The sequence below is a fragment of the Balaenoptera physalus genome (genome assembly GCF_965194825.1).
Source record: "Balaenoptera physalus genome assembly, chromosome: 1".
In the NCBI taxonomy this organism is placed as follows: Eukaryota; Metazoa; Chordata; class Mammalia; order Artiodactyla; family Balaenopteridae; genus Balaenoptera; species Balaenoptera physalus.
Window position 1 is genome coordinate 95,549,740 of NC_138882.1, and position 14,305 is coordinate 95,564,044.

The 14,305-nt window shown below is 37.5% G+C and overlaps 1 protein-coding gene across 10 annotated transcripts in view; it reads left to right on the forward strand.

Annotated features, from left to right (window-relative positions):
- The window catches only part of DENND2C (DENN domain containing 2C), a 96,774-nt gene that overhangs the window by 78,573 nt on the left and 3,896 nt on the right, over positions 1-14,305 (forward strand). For 9 of the 10 annotated variants that reach the window (XM_082458310.1, XM_082458307.1, XM_082458314.1 and 6 more), the window contains 4 exons: positions 598-746; positions 1,220-1,397; positions 8,059-8,100; positions 9,042-9,147. In XM_082458310.1, coding sequence (XP_082314436.1) covers positions 598-746; positions 1,220-1,397; positions 8,059-8,100; positions 9,042-9,147 — 475 coding nt within the window. Of the gene's footprint in view, positions 1-597; positions 747-1,219; positions 1,472-8,058; positions 8,101-9,041; positions 9,148-14,305 lie in introns of those variants that run through there. The other variant, XR_014262474.1, reaches the window with a different exon arrangement.

Consider the following 14,305-nt stretch of genomic DNA (forward strand, 5'->3'; position numbering starts at 1 on the left):
GGTTTTCTACCATTCGTAGATTGAGCCCCTGCATAATGTCTATTTCAGTGTGATAAATGAAGATTATACATACTATTGTCCAGTGGGATGAAAGATTTCACCAGAAATTTACAGCCCAAAAATAAGGTATTAAGTCTTGGCATTAGGGCTTCCCTGGTGGCTCAGTGGTTGGGAATCTGCCTGCCAATGCAGGGGACACGGGTTCGAGCCCTGGTCTGGGAAGATCCCACATGCCGTGGAGCAGCTAGGCCCATGAGCCACGACTACTGAGCCTGTGCGTCTGGAGCCTGTGCTCCGCAACAAGAGAGGCCGCGTTAGTGAGAGGCCCACGCACCGCGATGAAGAGTGGCCCCCGCTTGCCGCAACTGGAGAAAGCCCTCGCACAGAAATGAAGACCCAACACAGCAATAAATAAATAAATAAATAAAAATAAAATAAAATTTAAGCCTTGGCATTAGTGTAGGCAGCTTCACAAACCCTTTGTAGCAGACCCTCTCTCTTGAATTTAACCTGTAAAAGAATGACAGGATCCATTAGTATTGTCATTAGGGATTTTTTTTCCACCTCAGCTCCCCTGATTCAAATTTTGCATTTCAGTCAATTGAACTGTGCCGACCACTGGACTCACGATTGGAACATGTTGATTTTGAATGTCTCTTTAAGTGCCTGAGTGTGTGCCGTCTCATTCGGGTCTGTGCCTCTCTCCTTTTGGAGCGGAGGATAATCTTTGTTGCCAACAGCCTAAGGTGAGAAATAAGTAATATATGTCACTTCAGACTGTTGTTTTACTTGTTCTTACTATTTTAAAATTTGGGCATATTAGAAAACACTTAGGTAGGATCTCAATTACCTAATGCTATAGTGACATGGATAATCCAAAAGCTATTTGCATTCGGCTATACCAGTGACTTTTGGGGGTTGCAATTAATTCACCTTCAAAATGTGTTTTGTTTAAACTGTTGTTAAAAATTGGTATTGCTTTTCTAAGTACACACTAGCTTTTAGCAATATAAATTGTGGGAAACAGCTAGATTGAGATTAAAGATATTCAGTAAATTAAGTTAAAATTTAAATAAAATGTTAAAATTTAATGAGTAATCACAGAATTGTTAATCTGTGATCACTAACTGGCATCACTTTGTAATTCTGTAACGTAATGTCTGAAATGCCCTCCATTGTTGCTCTTTATATGACACCGTTTGCTTTCTCCTCTGGCTAGCACCCTGTCAAAATGTGGCCATGCTGTGGTTGCCACACTGTATCCGTTCACCTGGCAGCATACCTACATCCCAGTCCTGCCAGCATCTATGATCGACATTGTGTGCTCACCTACTCCATTCCTTATTGGAATCCTGTCTTGCTCCTTACCACAGCTCCAGGACCTACCCATTGAAGAGGTGAGATGGGAGAAATAGTACCTGTGGAAAAGACTGGGGCACTGGCAGATGAAAACAAGTGATCTTTAACAGTGGTGGATATGTCATTAATTAATAATAATATGTAATTATGATTGTTAATACATTATGCTATCATATTTTTGTATCTGTTTATGAAAGTGAGAAAAATTCTATAGTACACATGAATCTGAAGTTGTATCTTATTTGCAGTATTGAACCGTGGGCTAATTCTTGTGTTATTCTGAATAGGTCTTTTTTTTTTAAAACATCTTTATTGGAGTATAATTGCTTTACAATGGTGTGTTAGTTTCTGCTTTATAACAAACTGAATCAGCTATACATATACATATATCCCCATATCTCCTCCCTCTTGCATCTCCCTCCCACCCTCCCTATCCCACCCCTCTAGGTGGTCACAAAGCACCGAGCTGATCTCCCTGTGCTATGCGGCTGCTTCCCACTAGCTATCTATTTTACATTTGGTAGTGTATATATGTCCATCATGCCACTCTCTCACTTCGTCCCAGCTTCCCCTTCCCCCTCCCCATGTCCTCAAGTCCATTCTCTACATCTGCGTCTTTATTCCTCTCCTGCCCCTAGGTTCTTCATAACCTTTTTTTTTTTTTTAGATTCCATATATATGTGTTAGCATATGGTATTTGTTTTCCTCTTTCTGACTTACTTCACTCTGTATGACAAACTCTAGGTCCATCCACCTCACTACAAATAACTCCATTTCATTTCTTTTTATGGCTGAGTAATATTCCATTGTATATATGTGCCGCATCTTCTTTATCCATTCATCTGTTGATGGACACTTAGGTTGCTTCCATGTCCTGGCTATTGTAAATAGAGCTGCAGTGAACATTGTGGTACATGACTCTTTTTGAATTATGGTTTTCTCAGGGTATATGCCCAGTAGTGGGATTGCTGGGTCTTATGGTAGTTCTATTTTTAGTTTTTTAAGGAACCTCCATACTGTTCTCCATAGTGGCTGTATCTCTTTACATTCCCACCAACAGTGCAGGAGGGTTCCCTTTTCTCCACACCCTCTCCAGCGTTTATTGTTTGTAGATTTTTTGATGATGGCCATTCTGACAGGTGTGAGGTGATACCTCACTGTAGTTTTGATTTGCATTTCTCTAATGATTAGTGATGTTGAGCATTCTTTCATGTGTTTGTTGGCAATCTGTATATCTTCTTTGGAGAAATGTCTATGTAGGTCTTCTGCCCATTTTTGTATTGGGTTGTTTGTTTTTTTGATATTGAGTTGCATGAGCTGCTTGTAAATTTTGGAGATTAATCCTTTGTCAGTTGCTTCATTTGCAAATATCTTCTCCCATTCTGAGGGTTGCCTTTTCATCTTGTTTATGGTTTCCTTTGCTGTGCAAAAGCTTTTAAGTTTCATTAGGTCCCATTTGTTTATTCTTGTTTTTATTTCCACTTCTCTAGGAGGTGGGTCCAAAAGGATCTTGCTGTGATTTATGTCGTAGAGTGTTTTGCCTGTGTTTTCCTCTAAGAGTTTTATAGTTTCTGACCTTACATCTAGGTCTTCAATCCATTTTGAGTTTATTTTTGTGTATGGTGTTAGGGAGTGTTCTAATTTCATTCTTTTACATGAAGCTGTCCAGTTTTCCCAGCACCATTTATTGAAGAGGCTGTCTTTTCTCCATTGTATAGAAGAATAGGTCTTTTTTTAAAAATCATACACAGAAACTACTCTGGGTTAACTTAAAAAATTGTTTCAGATATAAAACACGTATAGATAAATGCCCAAACAAAATGTATAGCTCAGTTAATTATCACATAGTGAATGCTTATGTAACCAACATTGGAATAGAATAGAAATATTATGGCAATGGAAACAGAAGTCCCCGTCATGGCTTTTTAATTTAATTTTTTTATTATTATTATTTTTTAAATTTTTTGGCCATGCCGCACATTGTGTGGGATCTTAGTTCCCCCACCAGGGATCAAACCCCCACCTCCAGCATTCAAAGCACGGAGTCTTAACCACTGGACCGCCAGGGAAGTCCCCCATCATGCTTTCTTCTAATCACTGTTCCCTTCCCCACCCCTTGCAAAAGGTAACCATTATCTTGACTTTCATGGTGCTCATTTTCTTGTTTTGTTTATACTTTAACGTCCTAGGCATGTATACCTAAACAATATAATTCAGTTTTGCCTGGTTTTAAGCTTGAAATAAATGAACTCATACAGTATTTTTTTTTCTTTCTTTCTTTCTTTCTTTTCTTTTTTCAGTCTGGCTTCTTTGGAGCAACATTATGTCTTTTTTTTTTTTTTTTTTTTTTTTGGCTGCGTTGGGTCTTCGTTGCTCTGCGTGGGCTTTCTCTAGTTGCGGCAAGCGGGGCTACTTTTTGTTGTGGTGTGCGGGCTTCTCATTGCAGTGGCTTCTCTTGTTGTGGAGCACAGGCTCTAGGCAAGCGGGCTTCAGTAGTTGTGGCATGTGGGCTCAGTAGTTGTGGCTCATGGGCTCTAGAGCGCAGGCTCAGTAGTTGCGGGACATGGGCTTAGTTGCTCCGTGGCATGTGGGATCTTCCCTGACCAGAGCTCGAACCCATGTCCCCTGCATTGACAGGCGGATTCTTAACCACTGCGCCACCGGGGAAGTCCCCAACATTATGTCTTTAAGATTCATCCATGTTTATGGGTTTAACAACAGTAGTTTGATTATTCTAATTGTGTATAGTATTCCATTGTATGAATGTACCACAATTTTCTTATCCACTCTACAGTTGATTGACATCTGAGTTGTTTCCAGTTTGGAGTTATTATTAATAATGCTGCTATGAATATTCTTGTTCATGACCCTTGGTACATATGTGCATGCAGTTTTATGGACATATACTTGAAAATGGAATTGCTGGACCATAGAGTAAACATACCTTCAACTTTAGTAGGTAAAGTCAAGCTTTTCCAAAGTAGCTGTGCCAAGTTAAACTTCCTCCAGCACTGTATGAGAGTTCCTGTTGCTCCACATCCTTGTCAGCCCTTGTTGTCATCAGTTTGTGTAATTTAGCCTATCTGATGGGTATGTAGTTGTACTCTCATTGTGGTTTAATTGGCACTCCTTGATTATGGTTGAGGGTGAGCATCTTTCTATATGTTTATTGGCCATTTGAATGTCATCTTTTGTAAAATTCATAGGCTATATCCTTATACTGAATTGTTTACCCTCACTGATTTGTAAGAAGCCTTTTTATAGCTTCTTACAAGAAACCTTTTTATAGCTTCTTTTATAGCTCTGGATACGAGCTCCTTTGTAGCTTGCCTTTTCATTCTCCAAAATGGTGTTTTTTAAATACAGAGATGTTCTTAATTTTAATGTGGTCAGAATTATCAATTTTTTTTTATGGTTAGTGTTTTATGTGTGTCTGTGTGTGTGAACTGCTTAAGTTTTTCTTTATATTAACTTGATGGACATAGCCTCCTATATTATCTCTTGGAAGCTTTATTATTATGCCTTTAATTTTTGTTTCTGAAGTTGGGGTCTTGATTTTTTTTTTAATATAATAAGAGGTAGGGGGAATTCCCTGGCAGTCCAGTGGTTAGGACTCCCTGCTTTCCCTGCTGAGGGCGTGGGTTCAATCCCTGGTCAGGGAACTAAGATCCTGCAAGCCACACAGTGTGGCCAAAAAAACAAAAAAAGGAGGTAGGGGTGGTTTCATTTTTTTCATATGGATAGCCAACTATCCCAGTACCACTTACTGAAATAGCTCTTCTTCTCTATTACACTGATGGGTTAACCTTTTTTTCTCCCCCAGTTTTATTGAGATATGCTTGACATATAACATTGTATTAGTCTGAGATGTACAGCATAATGATATTATATGATATATGCATATATTTCAAAATGATTACACAGTAAGTTTAGTTAATATCCATCACCTCACATAGTTAGAAAATTTTTTTTCTTGTTATGAGAACTTTTAAGATAGACTCTTAGCAACTTTCAAATATACAGTATAATATTATTAACTGTAGTCACCATGCTGTACATTACATATCCAGAACTTATTTATCTTATAACTGAAAATTTTTGCCTTTTGACCCCCTTCACCCATTTCATCCATCCCCCACCCCCACCTCTGGCAACCACCAATCTGTTCTCTGTATCTGTGAATTCAGTTGTTTTAGATTCCACATGTAAGTGGTATCTGTCTTTCTCTGCCTGACTTATTTCATTTAGCATCCATGTTGTCACCAATGGCAGGATTTCCTTCTTTTTATGGCTGAATAATATTCCATTATGTGTGTGTGTGTGTGTGTGTGTATACACACATACCACATCTTTATCTAGTCCTCTGTTAATGGACATTTAGGTTGTTTCCATGTCATGTCTGTTGTAAGTAATGCTGCAGTGAACACAGAGGTGCAGCTGTTTCTTCAAAATAGTGATCTTATTTCCTTTGGTTACATGCCCAGAAGTGGAATTGCTGAATCGTGTGCTGGTTCTATTTTTAATTTTTTGACGAACCTCCTTACTGTTTCCATAGTGGCTGAACCAATTTACATTCCCATAAAGAGTGCACAGTAGTTCCCTTTTCTCCACATTCTTGTCAGTATTTGTTATCTTTTGTCTTTTGTTGCTAGCCATTCTAACAGGTGATGATATCTCATTGTGGTTTTTGATTTGCATTTCCCTGATGTGGAATACCTTTTCATGTGCTTGTTAGTCATTTGTATGTCTTCTTTGGAATAATGTCTATTCAGTTCCTCTGCCTATTTTTTAATTGGATGGTTTGGGGGTTTTTTGCTATTGAGTTTTATGAGTTCTTTATATTTTGGGTAGTAACCCCTTATCCAATATATGATTTGCAAATGTTTTCTCCCATTCTTTATGTTTCCTTTATATTTTATTGATGGTTTCCTTTGCTGTGCAGAAGCTTTTTAGTTTGATGTAATCCCACTTGCTTATTTTTGCTTTTGTTGCCTTTGCTTTTGGTGTCAAATCCAAAAAATCATTGCCAAAACCAATGTAAAGATGCCACCTCCTGTGTTTTCTTCTAGGAGTTTTATGATTTCAGGTCTTATGTTTAAGTCATTAATCCATTTTGAGTTGATTTTTGTGTATGGTGTAAGATAGGGATCCAATTTTATTTTTTGGCATGCAGCTATCTGATTTTCCCAACACCATTTATTGAAGAGATTGTCCTTTCCCCATTTTATATTCTTGGCTCCTTTGTCATCAGTTAATTGACTAGGACTTCCCTGGTGGTCCAGTGGTGAAGACTGTGCGCTCCCAATGCAGAGGACCTGGGTTCGACCCCTGTCAGGGAACTAGATCCCTCATGCCACAACTAAAGATCCCATGTGATGCAACTAAGACCCAGTGCAACCAAATAAATAAATTAATTTAAAAAATTAATAAGAAAAAAGTTAATTGACTATGTGTGGGGTTTATTTATGGACCCTCTATTCTGTTCCATTGAGCCATGTGTCTGTTTTATGCCAGTACCATACTGTTTTGATTACTATAGCTTTCTAATATAGTTTGAAATCAGGAAGTATGATGGTCTCTACCTTTATTCTTCTTTCTCAAGATCCCTTTGGCTATTTGGAGTCTTTTGTAGTTCCATGGAAATTTTACAATTGTTTGTTCTCTTTCTGTGAAAATTGCCATTGGAATTTTGATAGGGATTGCATTGACTCTGTAGATTGCTTTGGGTAATTTAGACATTTTAACAATATTAATTCTTCCAGTCCATGAGCATGGAATATCTTTACATTTATTTGTGTACTGTTCAGTTTCTCTCATCAATGTCTTATAGTTTTCAGCACAGATATCTTTTACCTCCTTGTTTAAATTTATTCCTAGGTATTTTATTCTTTTTGGTGCAATTGAAAATGGGGTTGTTTTCTTAATTTATTTTTCAGACACTTCATTGTTAGTGTATAGAAACACTTCTGATTTTCGTATTAACCTATTTTTTTAACTTGTTATAATGGAAAATTTTAAACATATGTAAAGGTAAACAAAAGAGTAAAATAAATCCAATCACCCTCCTTAAATACTTACAAAGTTTTGGCCAATCATAATACTTCTACCTCTCTCCCATAATATTTTGAAGTATATCCTGACATAATTTCATAATTGTAAATATTGCAATATGAATTTCTATAAGGTCATTTTTAACATAATCACAATACCATTATCACACCTAAAAAATTTAATAACAGTTCCTCAATATCAGAAAAATTCAGTATTCAGCTCTCTAATTATTTCATAAATTTTTAATAGTTTGAATTAAGTTCCAAATAAAGTCCATGCAGTACATTTGGTTGGTGTGGTTTTTTTAGTTTCTTTTAATCTCTAGGTGTGCTGCCATCATTTTTTTTTTTTAACTTGAAATTCTTTTTACTTGTGTTGATGAGTTAACTTTTAAATGGGCTAAAACTTTAAGTTAGTGTATAATAATATTGAATCACTTTATACACCTGAAACTAATATAATATTTAAGTCAATTATACTTCAATTTTTAAAAAAAGAAAGAAAACAAAACAAACAAACCTTTTAGTTTATTTAAAACTATTCCCATTTGCATGAAAGAATCAAAACACTCTTCCTGATCTAGCAGTGTCTAATGTATTTCTCTGTGAATGTCTCTGGTTTAACTTGTCTGGCTCCTTTATTCCATAGGTGCTGATAGTTGATCTCTGTGCAGACAAGTTCTTACAGGAGGTGAGTGACAAAGGAGGTGATTACATAATGTTTAGGTATAATTGGCCAGAAAATATGTGCAAGTACTTAGAGAAGGTGACTCAGGCAAGACTTATAGTTCCTACACATACTTGACTTGACACTGCGGCCAATCATACAAGATTGACATGAAAAATTTGGTTTGGGTTCATAGCTGACTGTCCCAATTTAGGGAAGGAGGAAACAGATTAAATGTCATTCTCAAAAGAGGTAACCCTCCCTTCAAGTCTTATGGGTTGAAGTATAGGTCTCTAATTTAATTAAATTTAACAAGCATTCAGCACCAATTATTTCTAGATATTCTGTTAGCCAGTCAGAAACTAAAGATGAGTAAGATACTCAGTTTGATCCCTCAGGCCTTATAGTTTAAAGGGGAGGGGAGAGGGAGCAGACATAGCCATAAAGTTTTAGAAATGGTGTAATAGAAACTTACACAAGATACAGAAGGGGCAGAAAGGAAGTGGTCACTTATTCTGGATAGTGAAGTGGAGAGGAGAGTTAGTAAAGCCTTAGAGCAGCCCTCTGTATGTAACCTGTATATAGGTCTATGAGCACTGAGAGCAGGGTGAAAAGAATGTTTCCCAAGACTGTCTTTTTTCAGAATCAGTCAGCTCATCACATGTGAAGCACCATTTATTTCGGGATGATCTTTGTAATATAGCATAAGACTTGGAGATGAGAAACATTTTGTGGGAAAGTGCCAGAAAATTTTATAAGGCATATTATTTGTTTTTCTTAAATGTAATGAAGATGTATACACCATAAGTTTTGTGGATTCTGCTCAATGTAGGGAAGGAAGCTTGAGACTGACTCTTCAGCCAAAATATATACAAAGCCACCTGTGGAACTTGAGGGACTTAAATAGGGCATGTTTGAGACTTTCTCTCTCAAAGCTCATGAAAACCTCAATTTCTTCCCTTAAGGTATCTGATGAAGATGAAATTCTACCACCTAAACTCCAAGCTGCCCTGATACAAATTTTGGAAGAACGAAATGAAATTTTGGCTCAGGAGCAGAAGTTTTTACAAGGTATGAGACAAGTGGTCTGAGGATTTAAGGTCAAGGCAGTAAATACCAAATGCCCAGCACCCTGCCAAAGCATATGCAATAGTAGTATGAGACTGCCTGTGCCTTCATAAGCTTATAGTCAGCTTTCTTGCTCGCCCTCAGATGTGCCAAGTCCCCCTTCTATTTCAGGACTTTTGCACTTGCTCAGTTCCATGTATGGAATGCTCTTCCCCTAGATACCCACATGGCTCCTGCTCTTTGTTCTTGCAGACCATGCTCAAATGTCACTTCCTTAGTGAGGCCTTTTCTGACTGTCCTGTTTAAAATTGTTCCTGTTCCCTTAGCACTTCCTATCCTCCTCCCTGACCTTATTTTTCTCCATGGCTTTCATCACCATCTGATGTGCTAAAATGTAAGTTCCATGAGAGCAGTGACCGTCTATTTGTTTTCTATTTCCAGTACTTTAAACAGCATTCAGTAAATAGGTATTCAATAAGTATTTGTTGAATAAAAGGATGAATGATATTTTCTGGGTGGCTTACCCTGTGCCAGGCATTTTTTTAAGCACTTAGCATACATCTTATTTCATCCTTGTAATATCTTTATGAAGCAGGTGTTATGATTTAATCCCCATTCTACAGATGAGAACACTAAGGCTGTTTACCAATGGGGAACATTAGAGAAGGGGCAGGTTTAGAGGAGTAACTAAAAGTTCAGTTTTTAATATTAAGTTTGAGATACCTACTGGACATCCAATACCTGGCAGACTTTCAGCTGGAGATAATCAAGTAGGCATTTATATACATGAATTTGAGATTCAGAGGAAAGATTTGGGCTAGAGACATACATTTAAAAGTTGCTATTTTAAAGCTGTGGGACCAGATGAGATAGCCCAATAGAGTAAGTATAGAGAGAAAATTAAAAAGATTTAAGGATTGAGCCCTGGTTGGGAATGATGTGCTTAGATTTCAACTTTTGGTAGTTGGGAAGAGGAGAAGGATCCAGCAAAGGGGACTAAGAGGAGCAGCTAGTGAAGTAGGTGAAAAACCAGGAGTATGTGATATTGTAGAAACTGAGTGAAGAAAGTATTCCATGAAGGAAAGAGTAAACAGTTATGTTTTTTTGTTTTTATTTTTGTTTTAATTTTTATTGGAGTATAGTTGCTTTACAATATTGTTTTAGTTTGTACAGTACAGCAAAGTGAATCAGCTATATGTATACATATAGCCCCTCTTTTTTGGATTTCCTTCTCATTTATGTCACCACAGAGCACTGAGTAGTTTCCTGTGCTATACAGTAGGTTCTCATCAGTTATCTGTTTTATACATGGTATCAATAGTGTATATATGTCAACCCCAATCTCCCAATTCCTCCCCCCTCCCCCAACAGTTATGTTTAATGCTGCAAAGAGGTCCAGTAATATGAACACTGAGAATTGACCAGTGGACTTGACAATGGGGAAGGGCTCTGGAGACCTTGGTAGCAGCAGATTCAGCGAAATGGTGGGAGGAAAGCAAGGTTGGGGAAGGTTCAAGAGAGAATTCCAATGACATTCAGCTTTCAGTAAAATTTTAATAGAAGTACAAAGGGTCAAGAATAGCTAAGACACTCCTGAAAAAGAAGAAGATTGAAGGGCTTGCGCTACAGAACATCAAGATTAATTATAAAGTCATAGTAATTAAGATCGTTTGGTTTGGGTACAGAAATAAACAAATAGAGCAATAAAAATGGAAAGAATAGAGAATGCGCATGCATAAGGAAACTTGATTTGTGTCAGTCAGCACCAGCATTGAATATCAGTGGGAGAAGAATGAACCATTCAGTAAACAATTCTAGGGCAACTGGTTTTCCATATGAAAAGAAAGGGATATGGATCTATACTTCATGTTATACACAGGATTAATTCGGATGAATTAAAGACTTAAATGTTAAAAGTAAAACATTAAAAATGTTTAAAGACTTCTCTGGTGGCCCAGTGCCTAAGACTCTGTGCTCCCAATGCAGGGGCCTGGGTTCCATCCCTGGTCAGGGAACTAGATCACAGATGCCGCAACTAAGGGTTCACATGCTGCAACGAAGAAGTCCGCATGCCACAACTAAACATGCCTCAAGAAAGATCCTGCATGCCACAGCTAAGACCTGGCACAGCCTAAATAAATAAATTTAAATGTTTAGAAAATAGTAGAAGAAAATATTTTATGTTTGGGGACAGTAATGGATTTCTTAAATGTGGCACAAAGAGCACAAACTATAAAGGATAAGATTGATTAATTTGACTATGCTAAATTTTAAAAATGTCTGTTCATCAGGGGACACCATGAAAAAGAAATAAAAAACAAGCTATAAACTAGATGAAGGCATTTTCAACAAATATAACTAACAAAGAAATAGTATCTAGAATTTAGTTTTAAAAATTCCTACAATTTAAAAGTAAAAAGATGAACAACCCAAGAGGAAAATGGGGGAAAGATATGAACAGTCATTTCATAGAGGAGGAAACATGAAAGGCCAATAAATACATGAAAAGATACACAACCCCATCAAAATCAGGGAAATGTAAATTAAAACCACAGTGAGATACCATTTTATACCCACCATATTGGCAAAAGTTTAAAAGTCTGACAGTATCAGGTGTTGATGAGAATGTGTTAATTACTTCAACCCCTGTGGAAAAACAATTTGGCATCATCTAGTAATGTTAAAGGTGTACATATCCTGCAACCCAACAATTCCATTTTAGATATATACACAGAGAAACTCTTGCACATGATAACTAGGAAACAAGTACATAATTTTTATAGTGGTATTGTATGTGATAGCAAAAACTGAAACAACCTAAATGTCCACTGACAGGAGAATATAGCATTAAAAAAAAAAGAAGCTTAAAAACACACATTTCAAAGATCCGGCGTGCCACAACTAAGACCCAGCACAGCCAAATAAATAAATAAATAAATAGTTTTGAAAAACCACGTTGAATTAAACAGTAAGTTGCAGAAGAATATAATGTTTTATATAATGTTCAAAGACATACAAAACCTAACAATATGTTGTTGGTGTTGGATGTGTATGGTAAGACTGTAATGTAAAGCAAATGATATTCACAAAATTACAAATAATGGTCACCCTCTATCGGAAAGTAGGGGAAGAACACCACTGAGAGGGCATCACACAGGGAACTTCAGAGATACACATGATGTTCTATTCTAAGCTTTGTGGTGGGCACTTGTGTGGTCATCTCACTGCTGATCTTATGAAATATTCATACATGTTACAAGAATCTATAAAGTTATTCATTAAAACAGAAACAAAGAATGGAAGATAAGTTATAGAAAAACATAATTTTTTAAAGAAAGGGAATTAGATGTAAGAAAGTAGGTACAACAGGTATAAACAACTCTTCCAAGAAATTTTTTGCTGCGAACTGGAGGAGAGATGGGACAGTAACTGGAGGCGATGGGAGAGTGGGGCAAAAGCGTTAACGATAAAGCAGTGATGGAGTCTCAGCTGCAGAAAGAAAGAGATGAGAAGGAAGTCTGTTGAACAAAATATAACAAAAATCTAGATTAGAATAAAAATGTAGGGACTTCCCTGGTGGTCCAGTGGTTAAGATTCTGCTTTCCAATGCCGGGGACATGAGTTCGATCCCTGATTGGGGAACTAAAATCCCACATGCTATGGGGCAACTAAGCCCACGTGCCAGAACTAGAGAAAAGCCCACGCGCTGCAGCTAAGACCTGACGCAGCCAAATAATAAAAATGAAATAAAAAAAAAAAAGAATAAAAATGTAATGTCGGAAGAGAGCTCAGAAATTGCCTAATCAGCCACCTCATTATACAGATATGGAAAGAGAGGCCATGAGAGGTAAAGCAAGTTGCCCACTATTATACAGCTGCTTCATGGTAGAAGTCTGATTAAACCTGGGTCCCACATTCCCAGTCAGCCCATGGGAAAGAGCAAGAGACATTGTGAGGAAAAGAATACTATTTTGATATGGGAGGAAAAGGAGGAGTCTTAGTTGAACCTGAGGTTTGAGCCTGGAACCTAGAAGGCAACACATTGTGCTGTATTATAGTGGTTAAGAATCACTTGACTTGGGAGTGCTGCAGCTTCTCCACGGTACTGGATGAGGTGACCCTGGAGAATGTCTTTGATTTGAGCCTCAGTTTCCTCAGCTGTAAAAGGGAAATAATAGACTTACCTCACTGAATTATTTTAAAATCTGTAAAAGCACTCAAGACATTAGTATTTATTATGGAATAATCATGATGCAACATGAAATGAGAAAGTTGAGAGAGAAACTGATTTGGTGGAGAAATATAATGAATTTGGTTTTTGGCATGTATTGTTTATTTGATTTGTAGTCTACCAATTTCCCAAAAGGACCTGAGATGGTGACTTTTTTTTTTTTTTTTTTTTTTTTTTTGGCTGTGCTGTGCAGCTTGCAACATCTTAGTTCCTTGACCAGGGATCAAACCCATGCCCTCAGCAGTGAGAACACAGAGTCCTAACCACTGGACCTCCAGGGAATTCCCTAGATGGTGACTTTTAGACAAATGGAATGTAAGTGCTAATGGGACAGCCAAATGATGATCACCTATAGGTAGCCTGAAAATGTAGAAAGTGAATTTTGGTGAAATATCAGGACTGGAGATCTGAGGTTGAGAATTATTGACAGAGAAAGCCAGCTCTCTCTCTCTATACCAGTTAGCTCTTTAAGGAAAGGAATGTTGAAGAGAAGGGGTCCAAAGACCATGCCTAGGAAGAAGAAGAAGAGGCAAGAGCAAAACAAATGTTTGGTCATAAAGGCAGGAGAGGGATCAGGAAATCAGGAGAGCATAAAGTTGTGGGAGACGAGAGGAATGAGGAGGAGGTCAGCACAAATGCAGCACAGAGGTTAAAGGAGGGTAAAAATAGAAAAGGAGATTAAATTTGGCTGGTTCTCACTGGTGGCCTTTGAAAGAGCCGTTACAGTGAAATCACAGATGTGCAGACCACAGTATGTGTGGGAAGAACATGAAGGTAAGGATATAAGCCATTTGCTTTTTTTCAGGTCATGAAGAGTACAAGAAAGCTAAGAATGAGGATTCCTACATTTATTCTCTGTCCTTTAATCTGTGATCCCCTAGGCGTCACTTTTATAACTGGAGCCAGTGTCCCTATAAACACAAAACTTAG